Source organism: Pongo abelii, chromosome 15, assembly GCF_028885655.2.
Source record: "Pongo abelii isolate AG06213 chromosome 15, NHGRI_mPonAbe1-v2.0_pri, whole genome shotgun sequence".
NCBI classification, from domain to species: Eukaryota; Metazoa; Chordata; class Mammalia; order Primates; family Hominidae; genus Pongo; species Pongo abelii.
This window is the reverse complement of record NC_072000.2, coordinates 78327852-78353627: the sequence shown is the minus strand read 5'-3', so window position 1 is coordinate 78353627 and position 25776 is coordinate 78327852. Positions and strand designations below refer to the sequence as shown.

General features: G+C 42.7%; 1 protein-coding gene across 1 annotated transcript in view; it reads right to left on the bottom strand.

Annotated features, from left to right (window-relative positions):
- Positions 1-25776, bottom strand: part of LIN52 (lin-52 DREAM MuvB core complex component) — a gene marked incomplete at its 5' end in the record, with an annotated part of 117442 nt that overhangs the window by 90806 nt on the left and 860 nt on the right. The window contains 4 exon segments of the mRNA NM_001133603.1: positions 8560-8643; positions 12248-12314; positions 14143-14180; positions 18788-18856. Of these exon segments, the coding sequence (NP_001127075.1) occupies positions 8560-8643; positions 12248-12314; positions 14143-14180; positions 18788-18856 (258 nt within the window).

The following is a 25776-nucleotide window of genomic DNA, read 5'->3' as shown; positions in this document are numbered from 1 at the left end:
CAGCCTAGGTCTGGGGAGTTTGGGAAGTAATGGGGAGTGACTGCTAACGGGTACAAGGTTTTTCAGGTGACGAAAATGTTGTAAAATTGGTTGTGGTGGTGACTGCAAAATTCTGAATATACAGAAATCACTGAATTGCACACTATAAATAGGGCATTATAGACTATATGAATTACATCTCAATAAAGCCATTACAAAAAAAAAAAGAGAAAAAAACCAAATGTATCAGGGTCCCAAGGTTTAGCCCTAGTTTCAAATGATATAATCCTCTGCTTTCCCAGTTTTCACATTTTATTTAAAAATATTTCAAAGATAGCTAGTAAGTAGGTCATTTGCATGACTACTAACTGGTCTGTGGTCTTCAGAGATGGGAAAAAAATCTATGGGCTATGGGCTGAAAAAGTAAAAATATGATTCTTATCTTAAAAAGTTACAATCAGTCCAAGGACTGAGACATGTACCAAAAATCTCCAAGAAGAATGGTAAAAGTACCTTACAAATCAAACAAACAAACTGCTCTAGGGGCAATTTGAGAGGCCAGAGAGAGACTCACTTTCTAAATCAAGGATGAAAAGGGAAAGCTGATAGAAGGACAGCTTACTGAGAAAAAGGAATAGCATGAGTAGAACTAAGAAGATGGGGAAGTATTCCAGAAAGAGTGAGGGTAAAAACTGCTGAGAACTAGTATTCAATAGGATTCATGATAATGAATCTTAGGAATAAAGGAAGCAATGTACTATTGAAACTTACAGGTCTAAATTAGGATTATAAGCATGTAATGATAGTGATGGAGTAGGGTTCAAGTAGAAGATAAACCAAGCGATCATCAACAAGTTTCACACTGTATTTATTCTGTGCTGTTGACCGTCCACTGTCATAAGAGAAGACATTCCAGACATTATAAGACCTTCAAATATTACATCTCATCACTAAAACACCAACTACCCAGAAAAAGAACAATTTCCAGAAGCTTCAGACAGAGACAGTTCATGTGTTTTGGTAGGGGAGATGTAAGAAGGCTAGAGTAATCTGGCGAGGGCCAGAATGCAAAGGATTTTGAATGCCACACTAAGGGGCCTAAATTTTATCCTATGAGTAATGAAGTAGTACTAATGATTTACGAGCAAAAGACAAAGAGAAGAAAATATACTTCAAAAAATCAGGCGGGGCCGGGCGTGGTGGCTCACACCTGTAATCCCAGCACTTTGCAGGTGGGCAAATCACTTGAGGACAGAAGTTCGAGACCAGCCTGGCCAACATAGTGAAACCCCATCTCTACTAAAAATATTTTTAAAAAGCTGGGCATGGTGGTGCACACCTGTAATCTCAGCTACTTGGACGGCTGAAGCATAAGAATCACTTGAGCCTGGGAGGTGGAGGTTGCAGTGAGCCAAGACTGCACTACTGCATTCCAGCCTGGGAGACAAAGCAAGGCACTGCCTCAAAAAATAAATAAATAAATAAAAAATAAATCAGGCTGGGGTAGGCATGGTGGTTCATGTCTGTAATTTCAGCACTTTGGGAGGCCAAGGAGGGAGGACTGGTTGAGCCCAGGAGTTCAAGACCAGTCTGGGCAACATAGTGAGACCTCGCCTCTACAAAATACCAAAAAAATTAGCCAGATATGGTGGCACTGCCCCTGTAGTCCCAGCTACTTGGGAGGCTGAGGTGGGAGGATCCCTTGAGCCCAGGAGTTCGAGGCTGCAGTGAGCCATGACAAGGCCATGGCACTCCAGCCTGGATGAGAGACCTTGTCTGAAAAAAACAAACACAAAAACAATGCGGCAGCAGTAACAAGACAGACTGGAATGGGCTAGTTGAGAGGCAGAGGGACCAGCTAGAAGGTGACTGTAACATAGTTCTGAGAGGTGACAGCGTGCTGGCAGTCCTCACAGCCCTCGCTCGCTCTCGGCGCCTCCTCTGCCTGGGCTACCATTTTGGTGGCACTTGAGGAGTCCTTCAGCCCACCGCTGCACTGTGGGAGCCCCTTTCTGGGCTGGCCAAGGCCGGAGCCCACTCCCTCAGCTTGCAGGGAGGTGTGGAGGGAGAGGCGCGAGCGGGAACCGGGGTTGTGTGCGGCGCTTGCGGGCCAGCTGGAGTCCTGGGTGGGCGTGAGCTTGGCGGGCCCCACACTTGGAGCAGCCGGCCGGCCCTGCCGGCCCGGGCAATGAGGGACTTAGCACCCGGGCCAGCGGCTGCGGAGGGTATACTGGGTCCCCCAGCAGTGCCAGCCCACCGGCGCTGCGCTCGATTTCTCGCCGGGCCTTAGCTGCCTTCCCGCGGGGCAGGCCTGGGGACTGCAGTCCGCCATGCCTAAGCCTTCCCCCCTCCCTGGGTTCCTGTGCAGCCCAAGCCTCCCCAACCAGCGCCGCCCCCTGCTCCACTGCGCCCAGTCCCATGGGCCGCCCAAGGGCTGAGGAGTGCGAGCGCATGGCACAGGACTGGCAGGCAGCTCCACCTGCAGCCCCAGTGCGGGATCCACTAGGTGAAGCCAGCTGGGCTCCTGAGTCTGGTGAGGATGTGGAGGGTCTTTATATCTAGCTCAGGGATTGTAAACACACCAATGGGCACTCTGTATCTAGCTCAAGGTTTGTAAACACACCAATCAGCACCCTGTATTTAGCTCAAGGTTTGTGAGTGCACCAATCGACACTCTGTATCTAGCTGCTCTGGTGGGGCCTTGGAGAACCTTTATGTCTAGCTCAGGGATTGTAAACACACCAATCGGCACTCTGTATCTAGCTCAGGGATTGTAAACACACCAATCGGCACTCTGTGTCTAGCTCAGGGTTTGTAAACACACCAATCAGCACCCTGCGTTTAGCTCAGGGTTTGTGAATGCACCAATCCACACTCTGTAGCTAGCTGCTCTGGTGGGGCCTTGGAGAACCTTTATGTCTAGCTCAGGGATTGTAAACACACCAATTGGCACTCTGTATCTAGCTCAAAGTTTGTAAACACACCAATCAGCACCCTGTATTTAGCTCAGGGTTTGTGAATGCACCAATCCACACTCTGTAGCTAGCTGCTCTGGTGGGGCCTTGGAGAACCTTTATGTCTAGCTCAGGGATTGTAAACACACCAATCGGCACTCTGTATCTAGCTCAAGGTTTGTAAACACACCAATAAGCACCCTGTGTTTAGCTCAGGGTTTGTGAATGCACCAATCCACACTCTGTAGCTAGCTGCTCTGGTGGGGCCTTGGAGAACCTTTATGTCTAGCTCAGGGATTGTAAACACACCAATCGGCACTCTGTATCTAGCTCAAGGTTTGTAAACACACCAATAAGCACCCTGTGTTTAGCTCAGGGTTTGTGAATGCACCAATCGACACTCTGTAGCTAGCTGCTCTGGTGGGGCCTTGGAGAACCTGTGTGTCGAAACTCTGGATCTAACTAATCTGATGGGGACATGGAGAACCTTTGTATCTAGCTCAGGGATTGTAAACACACAAATCAGCGCCCTGTCAAAACAGGCCACTTGGCTCTACCAATCAGCAGGATTTGCGTGGGGCCGGATAAGAGAATAAAAGCAGGCTGCCCGAGCCAGCATTGGCAACCCGCTAGGGTCCCCTTCCACACTGTGGAAGCTTTGTTCTTTCGCTCTTTGCAATAAATCTTGCTACTGCTCACTCTTTGGGTCCACGCTGCTTTTATGAGCTGTAACACTCACCGTGAAGATCTGCAGCTTCACTCCTGAAGCCAGCGAGACCACGAGCCCACCGGGAGGAACGAACAACTCCAGACGCATTGCCTTAAGAGCTATAACACTCACCGCGAAGCTCTGCAGCTTCACTCCTGAGCCAGCGAGACTACGAACCCACCAGAAGGAAGAAACTCCGAACACATCCGAACATCAGAAGGAACAAACTCCAGACGCACCACCTTAAGAGCTGTAACACTCACCGTGAGGGTCTGCGGCTTCATTCTTGAAGTCAGTGAGACCAAGAACCCACCAATTCCGGACACAGTTCCAGTAAAAGAGGGAGGATTGAGCTCAGATGGAAATAATAGAAATGGAATTCTTTATATGCTAAGGCAGAGTTTTACTTTTTAAAATATTTCTATATATTTCAAGGGAATTTCATATAAATTAACTGCCCAAATCAAGCCAAGAGGCCTCAATCATCTGAGAGACTATAAATCCCTATAAGAAAAGTTATTGCATTCCAAAATTTGCACACCAAAAGGGTTATCTGAGGCATAATCATGTACCAATTCAAAGGGTAGCACTCATCTTCCAAAAGACACAACCTAGTTACTATCAGCCCTAGAAGGTTCATATAATTTTTATACTAACATTTAACAATGCTCTTGGGAAGTGACAAACAATCATGTTTTGAGGACAAATATTTTTTGCATTTTTTTTCTTTCCATCATCTTTATCAGTGCAGATATTTGCATAAAAACAGGATCACTGGTCCTTGGGGATTCATCAGTTGCTACTGCTTATTTTTCATCCATGTCATCCTCTCAATTAATGCAGGAAAGAGGATTTAGACATCGAAACATCAGATTAGGGTGTCAAGTAAAAGCCAACCCCTAGAGTAGATGAATAATCTGTAAGGACAAAAAAAAAAATCTTGTTTTTATGCAAATACACTACACACAATAAAACAAAGAGAGACCGTATGTAAGAAGTTCAATACACATCAATGTAATTGTTTCTAATTCTAAATTTTAAAACTATTTCATGTCAGCTAAATTCACGATGGTCCAGGAAAATGGCAATCAGTTGCAAAGCAATACTATGGAAACTGAAATAACACCAAATTTTGAGCTAGAAGATAATTCTGAACAATCTCAGCTGTGCTCATGGGACTCATTTGGCAGAAACAAGCATTTCTCTTGTACAGTTTTGGTTTAGTGCTGAAGGTGGCTGAATTAAATGACTTCAAACCCCCACCCCCAAAGCCTTAAGTTTTTATAAATACAGTTAGCAGTAATAATGGCTTTAATTGTGTGGATTTAAAAAAATAACAAATGCCACACCAAGTTTTTGATTCCATTGAAAGCCATTAAAATAAACTTTACTGATGCTTAGGGAACAAACTCATTATTCTGAAAACTAATAAAGAAAGAAAAAGAATCATTTATCCCATCATGCCAGTAGAAGCAGCTTTCAAGGTAACCAAATAGTTGATAAGATACGGTCCTTTTTAGAAAAATTCTAGTCAATGAGAGAAATGACAGAATATTACTACCTTGCAACCTGTAATAAAACAGTAAATCTAGACTGTGATCAAAGCCTGCTACTCTAGGTATAAGACTGATGAAGAATATTACAATGAATAAATCTGATTGTCATAGTTCCACCTGCATTTTATTTCCCCATCATTTGTTAAACCTAGTCATTTGTTCTGTAGATTTTTCAAATTCTGGGTTTTGTTGATTACATTCCTGTGGTAGAGCTTAACATGTTCACCTATCCCTTTTTATTTCCTGATAGTTAGATCTAGAAACCAGCAACTATTAATCTTAGTATCACAAAAAGAAAGACCAGCACACATAATGTACCCAACACCAACTGTGAAATATTCTTGCCAAAATTAAAAAAAAAAAAAAAATCAAGCCTGTATCTGTGCAAGCTTCTAGATCTAACAATCAGCACATAAAAAAGGGATAGGTGAACATGTTAAGCTCTACCACAGGGATGTAATCAACAAAACCCAGATTTTGAAAAATCTACAGAACAAATGACTAGGTTTAACAAATGACAAGGGGAAATAAAATGCAGGTAGAAGTATGACAGGCTAAAAAAGATTTCAGAGACATATCAAATACAGTATATGAACCTTATTTAGATCTGGACTCAAACAAATGAACTGTATGAAGACATTTATGAGTCAACTAGAGAAATCTAAACCCTGATTGGCTATTTGATATTTAACAAGTTTGTTAAAAAAATTTTAGTTATAATAATGAAACTATTGTTATATTTTAAAAAAATAACAGCAGCCAGCCGGGCGCAGTGGCTCACTCCTGTAATCCTGGCACTTTGGGAGGCCAAGGCAGGTGGATCACGAGGTCAGGAGATTGAGACCATCCTGGCCAACATGGTGAAACCCCGTCTCTACTAAAAATACAAAAATTAGCCAGGCATGGTGGCATGAGCCTGTAATCTCAGCTACTTGGGAGGCTGAGGCAGGAGAATCGCTTGAACCCAGGAGGCGGAGGTTGCAGTGAGCCGAGATCACGCCACTGCACTCCAATCTCCAACCTGGCGACAGAGCGAGACTCCGTCTCAAAAACAAACAAACAAACAAAAAGCCAGGCACAGTTGTATGTGCCTGTAGTCTCAGCTACTCAGAAGGCTGAGGTGGGATGATTGCTTGAGCCCAGGAACTCAAGTCCAGCCTAGGCAACATAGAAAAACTCAGTCTCTTAAAAAAAAAAAAAAAACTGGCCAGGCCCAGTGGCTCACGCCTGTAATCTCAGCACTTTGGGAGGCAGAGTTGGGCAGATCACCTGAGGTCAGGAGTTCGAGACCAGCCTGACCAACACGGAGAAACCCCATCTCTACTAAAAATACAAAATTAGCTGGGCCTGGTGGCACATGCCTGTAATCCCAGCTACTCAGGAGGCTGAGGCAGGAGAATCGCTTGAACCTGGGAGGTAGAGGTTGCGGTGAGCCAAGATCATGCCATTGCACTCCAGCCTGGGCAACAAGAGCAAAACTCCATCTCAAAAAAAAAAAAAAAAAAATTCTTACATTTTGTGCCAGTGTTCCTGAAGAGAAAGAAAAAAAAAAACAATAGGCCAGGCGTGGTGGCTCATACCTGTAATCTCAGCACTTTGGGAGGCCAAGGTGGGCATATTGTTTGAGGTAAGGAGTTTGAGACCAGCCTGGCCACCAGGGTGAAACCCCATCTCTACTAAAAATACAAAAATTGGTCAGACATCGTGGTGCATGCCTGTAGTCCCAGCTACTCAGGAGGCTGAGGGAGGAAAATCACTTGAACCCAGGAGATGGAGGTTGCCGTGAGCCGAGATCGCGCCACTGAACTCCAGCCTGGGCCACAGAGTAAGACTCTGTCTCAAAACAAAACAAAACAAAACAGCAAAAGAAAGTAAGAGTCCTTGTCTTCTGGAAACACATACAAAGTTACTCGGCAATGGGGTAATATGATGCCTGGAATTTGCTTTAAAGTAGCTACAGGAAATTGTTATAAGTAAAACAAGATTGGCTATATGTTGATTATTGAAGCTGGGCCATGGGTCATTATTCCATTCACTCTACTTTGGTATAAATAGTAAAAAGCAGGAAAAAATACTTCATTACCTTTCTCAGTAGGAAAGCAGAAAAAGAGAAACTAATTAGAGGAACCATAATTTCAGCTATAACTATAGATAATACTACTGACAAATCTATTTGGTAATATAGCATCTTCTTGATATAACAAGCATAACATTTACTTCATTGAAAAACACTGACACAAAGAGATAAAGCCTTGATCACAATGATCATTACAGCATTTATTATCCAAAGCTAGAAACAAAATCAAGCAACAAAATCGACTATAAAGTCTCACATTCATGAATTTACTAATCACAAATTTGCCTTTTCATTATAAATCAAGGAGGTCCATGACATACATGGTAACTAGTAATTTTGCCAAGGTATAAACTTTAATCATAAGAATAAATTACCAGTATATACAGAAGAGTTAGGTACTAATGAGTGAACTTCGCAGAGCAGCTAACAACCATATCTTGAAGCAGTTTGTTGTTCTCTATTTTTGATTCCATAACCAATTCAAAAATGTTTTCTTGGTAAAAGAAAGCCAACAGCTGATGACAGTAATAGAAATAAAGGAAGGATAAAGAGGTCTGAGGAAGTGACGACTATCAGTTGAAAATTAGAAATTTTAAATTAATTTTCTTGTTTTTGAGACACAGTCTCACTCTGTCGCCCAGGCTGGAGTGCAATGGCATGATCTTGGCTCACTGCAACCTCCGCCTCCCAGGTTCAAGTGATTCTCGATTCTCAGCCTCCCAAGTAGCTGGGATTACAGGCATGAGCCACTGTGGCCAGCCCTAAATTTATTTGTAAAGTAAAATGCTGGTTGGGCGTGGTGGTTCACGCCTATAATCCCGGCACTTTGGAAGGCTGAGGCAGGAGGATCACTTAAACCCAAGAGTTCAAGACCAACCTGGGCAATATAGTGAGACTCTGTCTCTACAAAAAAATTTTTTAATTACCCAGGCATGGTGGTACATGCTTGTGGTCCCAGCTACTTCAGAGGCTAAGGTGGGAGGATCGCTTGAGCCCAGGAGTTGAAGATCAGCCTGGGCAACATAGTAAGACTCTGCCTATTTAAAAATGAGATAATAACCTGAAGGGATTTCAATATACTTTTAGTATATTGAAAAATCATTTGTTACCTAGTAAATCCAGTAATTATTCCACCACACTCCACCATAAAAAGTCAATGAATTAGACTGACTTCTTACCTTCAGAATGCTTCTCTTTTCCCTAATATACTTTCTGAATTATAACTGGAGCTCAGGGTGGAATACACAGCATGTAACCCTGAACAAATGCGATCGGGGTACTCACACTCATCCAGCCCCAGCTGATAGGCTAGGTTCTGTAGGCCTCGAACCTTCTCCATCAAATTAGCCGTGGTGAGACTCCCCAGTTCTGAAACAGAATCATTTATTTCAGCATTTCTTTCCACTCTTCTCTAGTAGCAACTTACTTGGGTTGGGAACTCTTGTTATACAAGTTTTCAAGCTTAATTACCACTGAGTAAGTAGAAAATGGATCCGTAACTCCTCCCCCAATCTTACACACACACACACACACACACACACACACACACACACACACACACACACACACACACACACACACACACACACACACACACACACACCAGGGAATTTTCCCACTACTGCAAAATTCCTCAGATAAGCTTACCCACTTAATAAGAAAAGAACTAGCATAAAAACAGAATTAGCCAGGCATGGTAGCACATGCCTTCAGTCCCAGCTGCTTGGGGGGCTAAGGCAAGAGGATCACTTGAGCCCAGGAGTTCAAGACCAGCCTGGGCAATGATACCTCACCTGTATAAAAATAATACAAAAATTCAGCCAGGCGTGGTGGCTCACACCTGTAATCCTAGCACTTTGGAAGGCCAAGGCGGGCAGATCACCTGAGGTCAGGGGTTCGAGACCAGCCTGGCCAACCTGGCGAAACCCTGTCTCTACTAAAAATATAACGATTAGCTGGGTGTGGTGGCGGGCGCCTGTAGTCCCAGCTACTCAGAAGGCTGAAACAGGAGAATCACTTGAACCCAGGAGGCAAAGGTTGCAGACAGCTGAGATTGTACCACTGCACTCCAGCCTAGACAACAAAGTGAGATTCCGTCTCAAAAAAATAAAAATAAATAAAATAAAATTAGCTGGGTATGGTGGTGTATGCCTGTAGTCCCAGCTACTCAGGAGGCTGGGATGGGAGGATCACCAGGAGGTCCAGGCTGCAGTGAGCCATGATGGCACCACTGCACTACAGTCTAGGTGACAGAGAGACCTTTTCTCAAATAAAAAAAAAGAAAAAAATAATAAAGTAACAAATTAAGTGTTTCATCCTCAGGAAACATTATTTATAACATTCGTTTGGAATACATCATTAAAATGTAAAACCTTGTCTTTTGATAGCATTAAGAAAGCCTTGAAGACAGATCTGATCTGACAAAATGGACACTGTCCCCACTGTTAATTGTAAGTCCACATTATTTTGACTTATAATAAAGTGGCAACAAAACACTTACTATTCCCCATTTCCCTAAGTTTAGAAAACAAAGACTAAATAAAAATCTAAACTTTCCCTTCAAATCAAATTCCTATAAAAATCTTTAAGTTTACTAAGTAAAAAGATAGCATACTGTTGGAGGTTAGGAGCAAATGGAGTTGGTTAGGTCAGATCTCTTTCACCATCACAGTTACAATTCTGCAATGGTGGTTTCACTATTGGGTGTTTCTGTGCTTGAGATATTTTGCAGGCCTTGCATTTGATGGATCAGTTGGTACCACCCAGATCAATAAACTGGTTCATCTGATCTTGTGGCCACCACCCAGGAACTGACTCAGTGCAAGAGGACAGCTTTGACTCCCTGTGATTTCATCTCCAGCCCAATCAATCAGCACTGGCAACTCACTGTCCCCTCAACCCACCAAATTATGCTTAAAAACTCTGATCCCCAAATTCTCAGGGAGACTGAGTAATAAAAAAAACTCCAGTCTCTTGCACACACATACACACACACACACACACACACACAAAGACAATACTTAAAAATGTTCTTTCCTGAATTTTTATTTAAATAGCACCCAATTCCTTTTAGGTTTAAGACACAGGTCAGTTTGCATAGAATATAATGCTATGATCCCTCACTAAAAATTTAAAGTTGCCTTAAGAAATACATGCTGATGAGATATTATATAAATGTCTGTTTGAAACATTAGAAGAATGAACCTGAGATGCCCTTGAGACTTAATTTTTCCATGGCGGGAGGAGGGAATCTGCATTTAAGCATTTCATGAAGAACAATGAATTACTTCTAAAATCAAACAAAGGTTTTTTTTTTAATCTCATTTATCATGCCACAGTCATTATCTATACCTAGCATAAGTAGACTTTCTTGTTATGTTCAGCTGTTTAAATACCTCAAGAATCCCAGGTTTTTACCTTAATTTCAGTCTATTACTTCACAATCATCATGAATCTTATCACCAGAAGGATGATAAAATAAATAAAGTAGGGCAAAATCATGGAAAATTAATGTTTTTTAATTTAAATTTCCACTTTGTGATTGAGTTTCAAATCATTTATCAAACAACAATATTCACTACTTATAGTATTCTTTATAGAAGAAATTGATGGGATAAAAAAATAAAAAATAGGTCTTAACCCACTAAGAGGTTGTCATTTAACAGTACTGACAATATATGGCAGTAAATTCTAAATAAGGCACTTGTGTTATAATGGAAAGAGGCTAGACTTAAAAAAGCAGAGTTTACGTGGGACGCGGTGGCTCACGCCTGTAATCCCAGCACTCTGGGAGGCCGAGGTGGGTGGATCACTGGAGGTCAGGAGTTTGAGACCAGCCTGGCCAACATGGTGAAACCCCATCTCTACTAAAACTACAAAAATTAGCTGGACGTGGTGGGGGGTGCCTGTAGTTCCAGCTACTCAGGAAGCTGAGGCAGGAGAATCGCTTGAACCCGGGAGGTGGAGGTTGCAGTGAGCCGAGATCGCACCACTGCACTCCAGCCTGGGTGATAAGAGCGAGACTCTGTCTGGAAAAAAAAAAAAAAAAAAAATCAGAGTTAAAATTTTTTAACTTTTTTTTTTTTTTTTTTGAGTTAGAGTCTTGCTCTGTCAGCCAGGCTGGAGTGCAGTGGAACTATTGCTCGCCACAACCTCCACCTTCTAGGTTCAAGTGATTCTCCTGCCTCAGCCTCCAGAGTAGCTGGGATTACAGGAGCTTGCCACCATGCCTGGTTGATTTTTGTATTTGTAGTAGAGACGTGGTTTCGTCTCTACTTATGCTAGGTATAGATAATGACTGTGGCATGATAAATGAGATTTAAAAAAAACCACCTTTGTTTGATTTTAGAAGTAATTCATTGTTCTTCATGAAATGCTTAAATGCAGATTCCCTCCTCCCACCATGGAAAAATTAAGTCTCAAGGGCATCTCAGGTTCATTCTTCTAATGTTTCAAACAGACATTTATATAATATCTCATCAGCATGTATTTCTCATGTTGGTCAGTCTGGTCTCAAACTCCTGACCTCAGGTGATCCGCCCGCCTCGGCCTCCCAAAGTGCTGAGATTACAGGCATGGGCCATGCCTAGCCAAATTTTAACTCATTCTACCTTGGTTAACTCATGAATTTTGAATATCATCATACCCAACTCACAGGACCTTTATGGGAATTAAATGAAAAAATTTATGTTAGAGCTATTCGTTAACTGTATTATACAAAATCAAGTTCACATTAGAAGAATTTAGCAGCAGCAGCAGCAGAATTCACTATGACTGAGTCTTGAATTGGCAGGATTTCTACACATGGAAAAGGTAGAGAAGGGCATTGCAGACATGAAAAACTACAAATAAGGAGGTTTAAATGAGAAGTCTGAAGCCAAAAATACTTGGAAGGAAACAGAAAAAAAAATAGAGAGGTGGTTTATGGAAAAACATAAATATCCAGTTAAAAGTGGTAACTAGCATCACTTACCTTTCAACATGTCGATGTCATCCCGTTCTATCTCAGCCATCCATTTGGGTGGAGAACTAGTAATAGGCTGTCAAAAAATAATATATCCATTCAGACAGATAAAAAGTGCGAGGAGACCCTATTATTCTTATAAGAAATGTAGCCTGGGCCAGATGCGGTGGCTGCCAAGGTGGGCGGATTACTTGAGGTCAGGAGTCAGGAGTTCCAGACCCACCTGGCCAACATAGGGAAACCCTATCTCTACCAAAAATACAAAAAAAATTAGCCAGGTGTGATGGCACACACCTGTAATCTCAGCTACTTGGGAGGGTGAGGCACGAGAATTGCTTGAACCTCTTGAATGTGGGAGGCAGAGGTTGCAGTGAACCAAGATTGTGCCACTGTACTCTAGCCTGGGTAAGATTATTACTCTGTCTCAAAAAAAAAAAAGAAAAGAAAAAGAAAAAATGCACCTTATCACATAGCCTTCAGGTTGTTTGGAAATACTCGCAGATTATAATTTCAAAAACCTGGATTTCTCCAGGTTTATATATGGCCTACAGATAGTCACTGCAAAAAACATGGCTCATCTTGAAAGTCAGTCTCAGAGAAATTACTGTGGAAGAATAGGTATGACCACTATTACTGATTTATGCATAACAAGTTAGTATAGCAATGAATGAAATTACTTGAAATTCAGTTCTGGTGAAAGCCTCCAATTCAACTGTTTGACACACTAATCAGTAAGTAACATTCTCTGGCATAGGGGAGATTCAAAGAAGAATCAAGAATGAGAAAATCCTCATTTTAAGTGAGAGAAGTCTGGAATGGTCATCACTTGGAATTTCACAATTTTATTGTAGAGGTTTTAGGAAACTTCAGAATTTTACAATTTTTCATTTATGAAAGTGAACTTAAAACTATGAAAGAAAGCCCATTCTTAGAATAGCTCTGGGTTGGCAGTTTAATGCTAGTTGCACACGAGAATCACCTATGTAACTTTTAAAAATATAAATGCCTTGGCCACACTCCAGACATAATGATTTAGAATATGAGGGGTAGGGAAGGGTCCAGTGGAAAAAGTAGAGCAAGGGACTCCTCATATGTGCTTTTGTTTTTTTTAATTAATCAATTTTTTTCCCTTGGTGCTCATTTGTTACAGTGCATTTTTTAAGAGCTCCATAGCTGCATGTTGATGATTCTGTCATGCACAAAAGGTAGGGTTGAGAAACATTATTTCAGCTTTGCGTCCTTCTCTTTTTTTAATTAAAATGTACTCAGTACCTATTATGTGACAAGCAAAACACTTTACCTGCATCAAGTCATTTACCTCCAAATCAACTCTATAAAGTAGGTATTATTTTTCATATTTAAAAAAAAAAAAAAACACGTACATTGGCTCACACCTGTAATCCTAACGCTATGGGAGGCTGGAGCAGGAGGATCACTTGAACCCAGGAGTTCAAGACCAGCCTGGGAAATATAGTGAGACCTCTTCTCCACAAAAAATTTTAAAAGGCCAGGCGCGGTGGCTCACACCTGTAATCCCAGCACTTTGGGAGGCTGAGGTGGGTGGATCACTTGAGGTCAGGAGTTCAAGACCAGCCTGGCCAACATGGTGAACCCCGTCTCTACTAAAAATACAAAAATTAGCTGGGTGTGGTGGTGGGCACCTGTAATCCCAGCTACTCAGGAGGCTGAGGCAGGAGAATTGCTTGAACTTGGTAAGTGGAAGTTGCAGTGACCCGAGATCGTACCACTGCACTCCAGCCTGGGCGAAAAGTGAGACTCTGCCATAAATAAAATAAAATAAAATAAAATAAAATACAATAAAATAAAATAAAGAAGAGAGATCTGAGCTTTCACTCAGGAGCAAAACTTTGGATCGACCTCAGTAGGTAAGGGATATTACTTACACTTTTGAAGGAAGCTGCAAATTCAGCAACACCTGGTACTAAAAAGAAAAACAAAACATTATTTATTCAGTAAGTATGGTTGCTCAGGCATAGAGGATCCAAATAATAAGAAAACAGCTTTGTCTGTTTTCTTATAGTTTAGAAAAAGAGAAAGAATAAACCAATAACTAAAACACTGTTTCAGTCCTCAAAGAAAGATGCCAGGACTATGAGAAGACAAAAAATGGAAACCTAAGTCAGACCCAGAGGACATAAAAAGCCTCTCAAGGAAAATAATGCCTCAACTGAACTTGGAAGGACCAGGAGTTAGCTGGTTGGGAGGGTGGTAAGATACAATATCTCTTACCAGAAAGTTTAAACTGCCTTTTTAGAGATGCTGTTCTGTCAATCCAATTTTGTTTATTTAAATTTCTCACAGAAAGAATCACATTAAAATGCAGAAAAATAAAAATCAGGGCTGGGCATTTTGGGAAGCCAAGGCAGGAGGATCCCTTGAAGATCAGCCTGGGCAACAAGGCAAGACCCCAGACTCTCAAAAAATTAAAAAACGGGCCGGGTGCAGTGGCTCATGCCTGTAATCCCAGCACCTTGGAAGGCTGAAGTGGGTGAATCACTCGAGCTCAGGAGCTGGAGACTAGCCTGGGCAATATAGTGAAACCCCGTCTCTACAAAAAATACAAAACTTAGCCAGGCGTAGTGATGTGCACCTGTAGTCCTAGATACTTGGAAGGCTTGAGCCCGGGAAGCTGAGGCTGCAGTGAGCCATGATCACACCACTGCACTCCAACCTGGGCAACGGAGCAAGACCTTGTCTCAAAAAAAAAAAAAAAAAGTTAGTTGGGCATGGTAATGCACACCTATAGTCCTAGCTACTTAGGAGGCTGAGGCAGGAGGATGGCTTGAACTCAGGAGTTGGAGGCTGCAGTAAGCTATCATCGTGACATTGCACTTTAGCCTGGGTGATAGGATGAGACTCTGTCTCTAAAAAAAATAATTAAAATAACATCTTTGCTTGAGCCCAGGAGTTCGAGACCAGCCTGGGCAACACAGTGAAACCCCGTCTCTACTAAAATACAAAAGATTGGCTGGGTGTGGCGGCATGTGCCTGTAATCCCAGCTATTCAGGAGGCTGAGGCAGGAGAATTGCTTGAACCCGGGAAGGGAAGGTTGCAGTGAGCTGAGATCACGCCACTGCACTCCAACCTGGGCAACAGAGCAAGACTCCATCTCAAAAAAAAAAAAAAAAAAAAAAGTTCAATCTCACCAAAAAGGAAATGTAAAATGAAAGTAATAGATTAGTAACATCTAATACTGGCTAGTATGTGAGGAAAGGGGCCCTCATACAGTTATCCTCTTCCATGTGTACATTGGTATTCACTGATAAACTGTCTGTAAAATCAAAAACTAGATATAGACTGGGCACAGTGCCTCACACCTGTAATCCCAGCACTCTGGGAGGCCAAGGTGGAAAGACAGCCTGAGCCCAGGAGTCTGAGACCAGTCTGGGCAACATAGTGAGATACTGTCCCCCTCAAAAATTTTTTAAATAGCTGGTTGTGGTGGTACATGCCTGTGGTCCCAGCTACTCAGGAGGCTGAAGTGAGAGGATCACTTGAGCCCAGGAGGTTGAGGCTGTAGTCAGCTGTGATCACGCCACTGCACAAAGCCTGGGTGATAGAGTGAGACCCTGGCTCAAATTAAAAAAAAAAACAAACAACAACAAACTAGATATAACTTAAGTTTCCAAATAATGTATGAATACATAAACTATAATATATCCATACAATGAAATATATTTAAAAGAATGAAGTAGACATACACATACCAAGGTGGAACTGTTCACATGTGGAATAAGTTAAGTGGCAGGCCACATGTATATGACTCCAACATTATGAACAAAAAAAAAAATCCCTCTTATACATACTTAAAAAACTATTATTTTCTTATCTGTATAAAATAGGTCAAAAGGATTTGTATCTTTTTTTTTTTTTTGAGACAGAGTTTCACTCTTGTTGCTCAGCCTGGAGTGCAATGGAGTGATCTCGGCTCACTGCAACCTCCACTCACTGCAATCTCCACCTCCCGGGTTCAAGTGATTCTCCTGCCTCAGCCTCCCAAGTAGCTGGGATTACAGGCATGTGCCACCACGCTCAGCTAATTTTTTGTATTTTTAGTAGAAACGGGGTTTCGCCATGTTAGCCAGGCTGATCTCAAACTCCTGACTTCAGGTAATCCGCCCACCTCGGCCTTTCAAAGTGCTTGGATTACAGGCGTGAGCCATCACACCTGGCCGGAGTTGTACCTTTTAGAAGGATTTATACGATTAACAGTGGTTAACGTTGTAAGAGTGGGCCAGGTGCAGTGGTTCAGGCCTCTAATACTAGCACTTTGGGAGGCCGAGGCAGGCAGATCATCTGAGGTCGGGAGTTCAAGACCAGCCTGGCCAACATGGTGAAGCCTCTTCTCTATTACAAATACAAAAATTAGCCGGGTGTGGTGGCGTGCACCTGTAATCCCAGCTACTTGGGGGGCTGAGGCAGGAGAATCGCTTGAACCCAGAAGCAGAGGTTGCAGTGAGCCAAGACTGCACCATTATACTGCACAGCCTGGGGAACAAGAGTGAAACTCCATCTCAAAAAAAAAAAAAAAAAAAGAGTGATTGAAAGAGGTGAGAAAATGCTTTATGTATCTCAGTATTATGTGAATTTCTTATAAATGTAGTTTTGGGGGCTGGGTGTAGTGGCTTACTCCTGAAATCTCAGCACTTTGGGAGGCCGAGGTGGGCAGATCACCTGAGGTCAAGAGTTCAAGACCAACCTACTTGGTGAAAAGCTGTCTGTACTACAAATACAAAAATTAGCCGAGCATTGTGGCAGGCGCCTGTAATCTCAGCTACTCAGGAGGCTGAGGCAGGAGCATCGCTTGAACCAGGGAGGCGGACGTTGCAGTGAGAGATTGCACCATTGCACTCCAGCCTGAGTGACATGAACGAGACTCCATCTCAAATAAATAAATACACAAACAAACAAATAAATGTAGTTTGGGGGATTTTTTTGAGAAAGAGTTTTTCTCTGTTGCCTAGGCTCGAGTGCAGTAGTGCAATCTTGGCTCACTGCAACCTCCGCCTCCCGGGTTCAGGCAATTCTCGTGCCTTAGCCTCCCGAGTAGCTGGGATAGCAGGTGTGCACCACCACGGCCAGTTAATTTTTGTATTTTTGATAGAGACAGGGTTTCACCATGTTGGCCAGGCTGGTCTCAAACTCCTAGCCTCAAGTGATCCACTCGCATTGGCCTCCCAAAGTGCTGGGACTACAGGCATGAACCACCATGCCCAGCCTATAAATGTAGTTTTAAAAAGTAATTAATGGCCAGCCATGGTGGCTCACACCTGTAATCCCAGCACTCTGGGAGGCTGAGGTGGGTGGATCACCTGAGATCAGGAGTTTGAGACCAGCCTGGCCAACATGGCAAAATCCTGTCTCTACTAAAAATACAAAAAACTAGCCGGGCATTATGGCATGTGCCTGTAATCCCAGCTACTCGGGGGCTGAGGCAGGAGAATCGCTTGAACCCGGGAGGCAGAGGTTGCAGTGAGCCAACATTGCGCCATTGCACTCCAGCCTGGGCAACTAGAGCGAAACTCCGTCTAAAAAAAACATATATATACACATATATAAAATAATAATAATTATTGTTGGCTAGGCACGGTGGCTCACATCTGTAATCCCAGCACTTTAGGGCGCCAAGGCAGGTGGATCACCTGAGGTCAGGAGTTCGAGACCAGCCTGGCCAACATGGTGAAACCCTGTCTCTACTAAAAATACAAAAAATTAGCTGGGCATGGTGGCACACACCTGTAGTCCCAGCTACTTGGGAGGCTGAGGCAGGAGAATCGCTTGAACCCCGAGGCAGAGGATGCAGTGACCCGAGGGCACCACTGCACTCCACCCTGGGTGACAGAGAGAGACTCTGGTTCAAACAAAATAATTATTATTGTTTAAAGGCTCCTTATTTTCTGAGTCACACTGTCTTCTGAACAAATTAAACCACCAAACAGCTATTCTTAACACTGGACTTAAATCTCTTCTCTTTGAAATAAAATAAAACTTTAATCATTAAAGTTAAATGATAACTCTTCAGCCTGGTCTGATGGTAGTGGTTTATCAGAACTTTTTTTTTGAGACAGAGTCTCACTCTGTCACCCAGGCTGAAGCGCAGTGGCACAATCTCTGCTCACTGCAGCCTCTGCCTCCTGGGTTCAAAAGATTCTCATGCTTCAGCCTCCTGAGTAGCTGGGATTACAGGCGTATGCCAACACATCCAGCTAATATTTCTATTTTTTTTTAGTAGAGACAGGGTTTCACCATGTTGGCCACGCTGGTCTCAAACTCCTGACCTCAGGTGATCCTCCCAACTCGGCCTCCCAAAGTGCTGGGATTACAGGCATGAGCCAACAGGCTCAGCCTGTTATCAGAACTTATTAACGTTAGTGTCACTAAAGTTTGTATACAACCCCCCACTGCTAAATTTGACTAGCTTCAAAATAAATAAAAATTTACAAAATAAATAACTCTTTAAAAATCTCTTTAAAAAGGAGCATTGTTTCTCCTGCATTGACTCTGATATAAAGAAGGCAAAAACTTACATTGTTCTGGCCAAAGATCTGGTGAGGCACGGTCAAGTTTTTCAAAACTTAGCAAAGATGCTTCCAGATCTGTCCCTAGAACAAAACATCCAGATGAACCAAGAAGACAGGAAACACATTAATGTATATGATACTTCAATCTCAAAGGACATAAACTGGAACACTTACCTGGAAGTCTAGAGATATGAGTTCTGTAACTATTGATGCCACTGGTCCGTAATAGAATACAAATAAATCATTCTCCCTTACCAAACCTCACTCTTTCAATCTATGAATGGGAATATTTTATTGGGAGTGTTAAGAAAAATGAGTATCAATGAACCCACCTGCATCTTCATTCATACTCTTGTGCTTTCCCTCCAGTTACAATGAATTAAGTGTTTCTACTTCCATGAAACAGACTCTTCTGATAGCACTCTAGATGCCATCTTCTCTTGCTTTATCAAGGACATCACTTGAATATCATCTTTCTCATGTACCATCAGTTTCTACCTTCTCTAGCCTCATCTCAGTGTCACTAAAGTTTGTATACAACCCCCCAGTGCTAAATTTGACTAGCTTCAAAATAAATAAAAATTTACAAAATAAATAACTCTTTAAAAATCTCTTTTAAAAGGAGCAGCACCAATCAAGCTGGTTGCAGAATTTTCTGTGCTTCAAAAAAAAACCCAGCCGGACATGGTGGCTCATGCCTGTAATCCCAGCACTTTAGGAGTCCAACACGGGTGAATCACAAGGTCAGGAGTTTGAGACCAGCCTGGCCAACATGGTGAAACCCTGTCTCTACTAAAAATACAAAAAATTAGCTGGATGTAGTAGCAGGCGCCTGTAATCCCAGCTACTCAGGAGGCTGAGGGAGAAGAATTGCTTAAACCCGGGAGGCAGAGGTTACAGTGAGCCAAGATCGCACCACTGTACTCCAGCCCAGGCAACAGAATGAGACTCCATCTCAAAAAAAAAAAAACAAAAAAACAAAAAACACCAGGGCAGGCGGAGTGCCTCATGCCTATAATCCCAGCACTTTGGGAGGCCGAGGCTTGAGCTCAGGAGTTCAAGACCAGCCTGGGCAACACAGTGAAACCCTGCTGGGCGTGGTGGTATACGCTTGTAGTCCCAGCTACTCAGGAGGCTGAGGTGGGAGAATCACTTCAGCCTGGCAGGTCGAAGCTGCAGTGAGTGAGCTGTTTGTTCCACTGCACTCCAGCCTGGATGACAAAGTGAGACACTGCTTTAAAAAAAAAAAGAAAAGAAAACCAAAAACCCTCTCTCTTGACCCCATGACCTCTTCCATATCCCCTTCACTGAAAAAGTTCTTTTGATGTCTTTTCTGCTGTCCCTATTTCCTCACATCATTCTCTCTCCTTAATGTACAACAATCAGGCTTCTGTCCCTACATACATAGAAGCTGCTGTTGTCAAGGCATCTATGACCTATGCTGCCAAATCCAGTGGTCACTTCTCTATTCCATCTTTTTTTTTTTTTTGAGACGGAGTTTCACTCTCGTCTCCCAGGCTAGAGTGCAATAACATGATCTAGGCTCACTGCAACCTCAGCCTCCCAGGTTCAAGTGATCCTCCTGCCTCAGCCTCCCAAGTAGCTGGGATTATAGGAACACGCCACCACGCCCACTAATTTTTTATTTTTAGTATTTTTAGTAGAGATGGGGTTTCGCCATGTTGGCCAGGCTGGTCTTGAACTCCTGACCTCAGGTGATCGACCTGCCTCCCAAAGTGCTGGGATTACAGGTGTGAGCCACCATGCCCAGCCTGTTCTGTCTCATGTGATCTCTTTGCAGCATCCACACGCTGACTATTTTCCTTGAAATACTACTCCCCTCTCCTATAAAACTACTATGCTGGTTTCTCTCCTACCTCATTGACTCTCCTTTTTCCTTCTCCTTTTCCACTCAGGCCCCATCCTACACTAGCTCCACTCTCTACCTCACTTTAATGGCATAAATTGATACAAACAGAAAACAGGAAAATACTGGGTAGAAGAAGAGGGTAGTTCCCAAGCAAAGGCCCCACTCTCAAGCCTGGAAACCTGTGGCCCGAAATGGGAACAGGCATTCCTGTTTTCATGCCCAAAAGTTGCCTTTTGGCCCACCATGCCCCACTATTCTATACCCATGTAAACCCCAAACTCCAGGCTCCACAAGGAGATGAACAGAAGGGCAGAAGAACTGCAGAGAGAAGAGAAGGAGCATCTGAATGCCAAGAGGAGTTTGGCTGGGGATGGTCAGAGAGGAGATCAGCTGCTGGATAGCCAAACTCCAGGGGAAGATCACCTTCCCACTCCATCCCCTTTCCAGCTCCCCATCCAGCCTGCTTAGAGCCACCTCCACCACCCAATAAAACTCGTACATTTACCATCCTTCAAGTCCATGTGCAACCTGATTCTTTCTGGACACCAGACAAGGACCTCGGTGCCAAGAGGGCACTGAGCCACTTAACACTTAAGCGTCTGCAGACAGCAAGCTAAAAGAGTGCTCTGGCTGGGCACGGTGGCTCATGCCTGTAATCCCAGCACTTTGGGAGGCCAAGGTGGGTGGATCACTTGAGGTCAGGAGTTCAAGACCAGCCTGGCCAACATGGTGAAACCCTGTCTCTACTAAAAATACAAAAATTGGCCAGGCGTGGGGGAACACACCTGTAATCCTAGTTACAGGGGAGGCTGAGGCAGGAGAATCATTTGAACCTGGGAGGTGGAGGTTGCAGTGAGCCTTGATCACACCACTGCACTCTAGCCTGGGCAACAAAGCAAGACTCCATCTCAAAAAAAAAAAAAAAAAAAAAAAAAAAAGAGTGCACTGTTATACACACCCACTTGGGCTTTGGGAGTTGCAGGCACCCACTCCTAGATGCTACCGTGGGGCTGGAGCCCAAAAGTGCTCGCCCTGACTCCTACACCTGCCCATCTGCATGCTCCCCCTCCCATAAGAGGATTGAGTGCACACAGACAACCCTGTCGTACGTCCTGAGGTTAGGGAACTCTCCTACTTCAACATGAGGACTTTATCTTCATCTGTATGCCAATGACTCCATATTTATATTTCCATTCCCAACCTTTCTAAAGAACTACAAAGGTTTATGTCCAAGTGGTTATTTGAATCCCTCTCTATTTACATATAAAAAAACCACTTAAGGCCAGATGCAGTGGTGCACACCTGTAATCTCAGCACTTTGGGAGGCCGAGGTGGGTGGATTGCTTGAGCTCACGAGTTTGAGACCAGCCTGGCCAACATAGTGAAACCCCATCTGTACAAAAAGCAAAAAAATTAGCCAGGTGTGGTGGTGTCAGCCTGTAGTCCCAGCTACTTGGGAGGCTGAGGTGGGAGGATGGCTTAAGCCCAGAGGCGGCGGCTGCAGTGAGCTAAGATCACACCACTGCACTCCAGCCTGGGTGACAGAGCCACATCCTGTCTCAAAAAAAAAAAAAAAAAAAAAAAATCCCCACTTAAACCTAATTATCTTCAAAACCATATTCCCCCAATCTTCTCCCATCTCAAGAAATAACACTACCATAAATCCCAATTCTCAAATCGAAAACTCAGATGTCATCCTTCATGCATTCTTTTCCTTCACCCTTCTATAACCAATCCATGAGTAAATCTAGTCATTTCTACCTTCAGAATACACCCTGAAATCAAATAACCCGAGGAACCATCACTTCTTTCTTAGACTACTTCAACAGCCTCTTAACAGATCTCTCTGCTCCCATTCTTACCCTTTCCCCTTCTCGCCCCCGAATCTATTCTCCATAAAGAGGCCAGAATTGATTTTTTTAAATGTCAATCAGTTCGTGTCACTCTCCAGCTTAAAGTTCCTCCCAGCTAAATCTGTGAATGTGTATCTACCACACTCTATAAAATCTTACTCAGCCTCTGCCTAATTCTTCGACATCATTTCTCTTTCACTCTTCCCTTGCACGCAGTGGTACTCAATATTAACATTTGTTGAGTTTTTATTGTATGCTCAGTATGCTAACCAGTTGCATAACTAGTTCATTTAATGCTATAAACAGCAGTTCTTAACATTTTCTGGGTAAGCCACATCTCTGGAAATCTGGGAAATAAAATGAACTCACTCCCCAGAAAATATACATACGTACAAAATGTACTTTTCTCTAAACTGAATTTGTTTTGCCAAATATTCCAAAGGAATTTCCAATGGCATTTCAATTGTAAAGAACTCAACTAATACATTGCCTTAACTAAAGCATCCAAAAATTAGCTTCTCTTTGTTACCAATTTCTGAGGAATGTTCAACCATAACAAAAATAAAGTTATTGGGCCAGGTACAGTGGCTGATGTCTGGAATCCCAGTGCTTTGGGAAGCCGAGGCAGGAAGACTGCTTGAGCCCAGGAGTTTGAGACCATCCTGGGCAACATAGTGAGACTCCATCTCTACAAAAATAATAAGATGGGGCATGGTGGCTCACGCCTGTAATCCTAGCACTTTGGGAGGCCGAGGTGAGTGCATCACCTGAGGTCAGGAGTTCAAGGCTAGCCTGGGCAACAGGGTGAAACCCCGTCTCTACTAAAAATACAAAAATTAGCCAGGTGTGGTGGCGTGTGCCTGTTATCCCAGCTACTGGAGAGGCTGACGCATGAGAATTACTTGAACTCAGGAGGCAGAGGTTGCAGTGACCCGAGATCATGCCACGGCACTAGAGTGAGACTCCATCTCAAAACAAAATAAATAATAATAATAATAAATTAGCTGGGCATGGTGGTGTGAGCCTATAGTACCAGCTACTTAGGAGGCTGAGATGGGAGAATCGCTTGAGCCTTTGAGGGTGCAGTGAGCTATAATCATATCACTGCATTTCAGCATGGGCAACAGAGTGAGAGAGACCCTGTCTCTAAAAGAAAGTTAAAAAAAAATTATTGGGGGTACAATCTAATAACCTACGTGGGTGACCTTATGATACCACAGTCTGGGATAGAACTCAGACTCTGCTCTGAGTCTTACTCTCATAAATTAAGTAATTAGATGGCTGTATTTGAATTTGTTTTCTCCTTTTCAAAGAAGCTCCAGCAAATTTATCACAAAAAAGACAAAAGAGTAAATGACAAACATATTAAAATAAATATTATCTGAATTAAATTTTAAAGACAGTGACAGGTGGAACACTAAAAATAGAAGTGAAAGAGCTAGGCCGTGGAATATTTTGGAATGAGATACTTATTTAGAAGCTGAATTTAAGTTCAAAGTGCTTGACTTGATTTTTTCAGATTAAAAAGAAAACATTAGGTGGAGAGGAGTGAAACTTTGTAAGAGATGAGAATGAAAACTTAAAAATCAAGAGTGCAAATAAGGGTTTGGCAGAGTGCAAACCATAGAGATGGCTAGAAGACCAAAAGGAAAAAAATTTAATTTTTTTTTTCTTTGTTTTGAGATGGAGTCTCGCTCTGTGCCCAGCCCAGGCTGGAGTGCAGTGGAGCGATCTCGGCTCACTGCAAGCTCCGCCTGCTGGGTTCACGCCATTCTCCTGCCTCAGCTTCCTGAGTAGCTGGGACTACAGGCACCCACCACCATGCCCGGCTAATTTTTTGCATTTTTTAGTAGAGACAGGGTTTCACCGTGTTAGCCAGGATGGTCTGGATCTCCTGACCTCATGATCCACCCGTCTTGCCCTCCCAAAGTGCTGGGATTACAGGCGTGAGCCATCACGCCCAGCCAAATTTAATGTTTTTAATACTCTTCCTGGCCAAAGAAAGGAAACTAAATTGAGAGAAGACAGGGGAAAAAAAATCAAACTCAAGGAACACATCTTTAAAATCCCCAAAGTTTGTAAAAACAATTTAAAAATAAACTTAAAAATTTAATAACAATTACCTCTACTTCTATTACTTGGCTTTTTTTTTCAATTGTGGTGAAATATACATAAATTTTACCATTTTAATAAGTTTTAAGTATACATTTCAGTGGTATTAAGTACATTAATTGTGCAATCATCACATTCATTTCCAGAATTCTTTCACCTTCCCAAACTGAAATTTGGTACCCATTAACAATAACTCCCTATTCCCTTGCCTGACTTTTTAAATGTCCTTCTTTCTGGCAAGAGAAGGACATTTTTGCAAGACAGCACCCAGGCAGGAGAATCTCTTTTGACACCAAACTTCCATAATTTCTTTCTTTTTTTTTTGAGACGGGGTCTCGCTTTGTCACCCAGACTGGAGTGCAGTGGCATCAACATGGTTCACTGCAGCCTCCACCCCTTGGGCTCCAGCGATTCTCTTGCCTCAGCCCCCGCAAGTAGCTGGGACTACAGGTGTGTGGCATCACACCCAGATAATTTTTGTATTTTTTTGTAGAGATGGGGTTTCACCATGTTGTCTAGGCTGGTCTTCAATTCCTGAGCTCAGGCAATCTGCCTGCCTCAGCCTCCCAAAGTGCTAGGATTAGAAGTGTGAACCACCACGCCCAGCCATAATTTCTAATACAGTATGTACCTGTGCTCACAAAATTTAAGACTCAGTTAAACTTAAAACTTAAGATCAAGTAATATATTATTTCTGCATATATCTAATCAATCTTTCAATAAATGTTAATTAAAGACCTACTGTTCGTCAGGCACTGTACTAAACCTGGATCCAACTATGAACAAGACAAACTTGGAATTTATAATCTAGCGCAAAAGGGGCAAAGTTAACAGAGTAACTATGCTGACAAGGAAGATACTGAGATAACGAATAATGGTGGGAAAGGGCAACTCCAGATACTGTGTTCTAAGAAAGACTCTTTGGGAGGTGACATCTAAAAAGAGAACTGAAACTGAAAAAAAAAATGTTTATATGTTTGTCATCTTTTGGTCTCCCAAAGCACCTAGCATTATGCCTTTCATGTAGCAGGTACTTAATACAGCTCACCTTGGCTTCAATTTCTTCATTCCTGCAATGAACTTCCAAGATTCCTTCCAAATATAAAATGTGTTTGTTTAAGGGAGGGAAACCTATGTATCAATAAAATCGATATATAGTT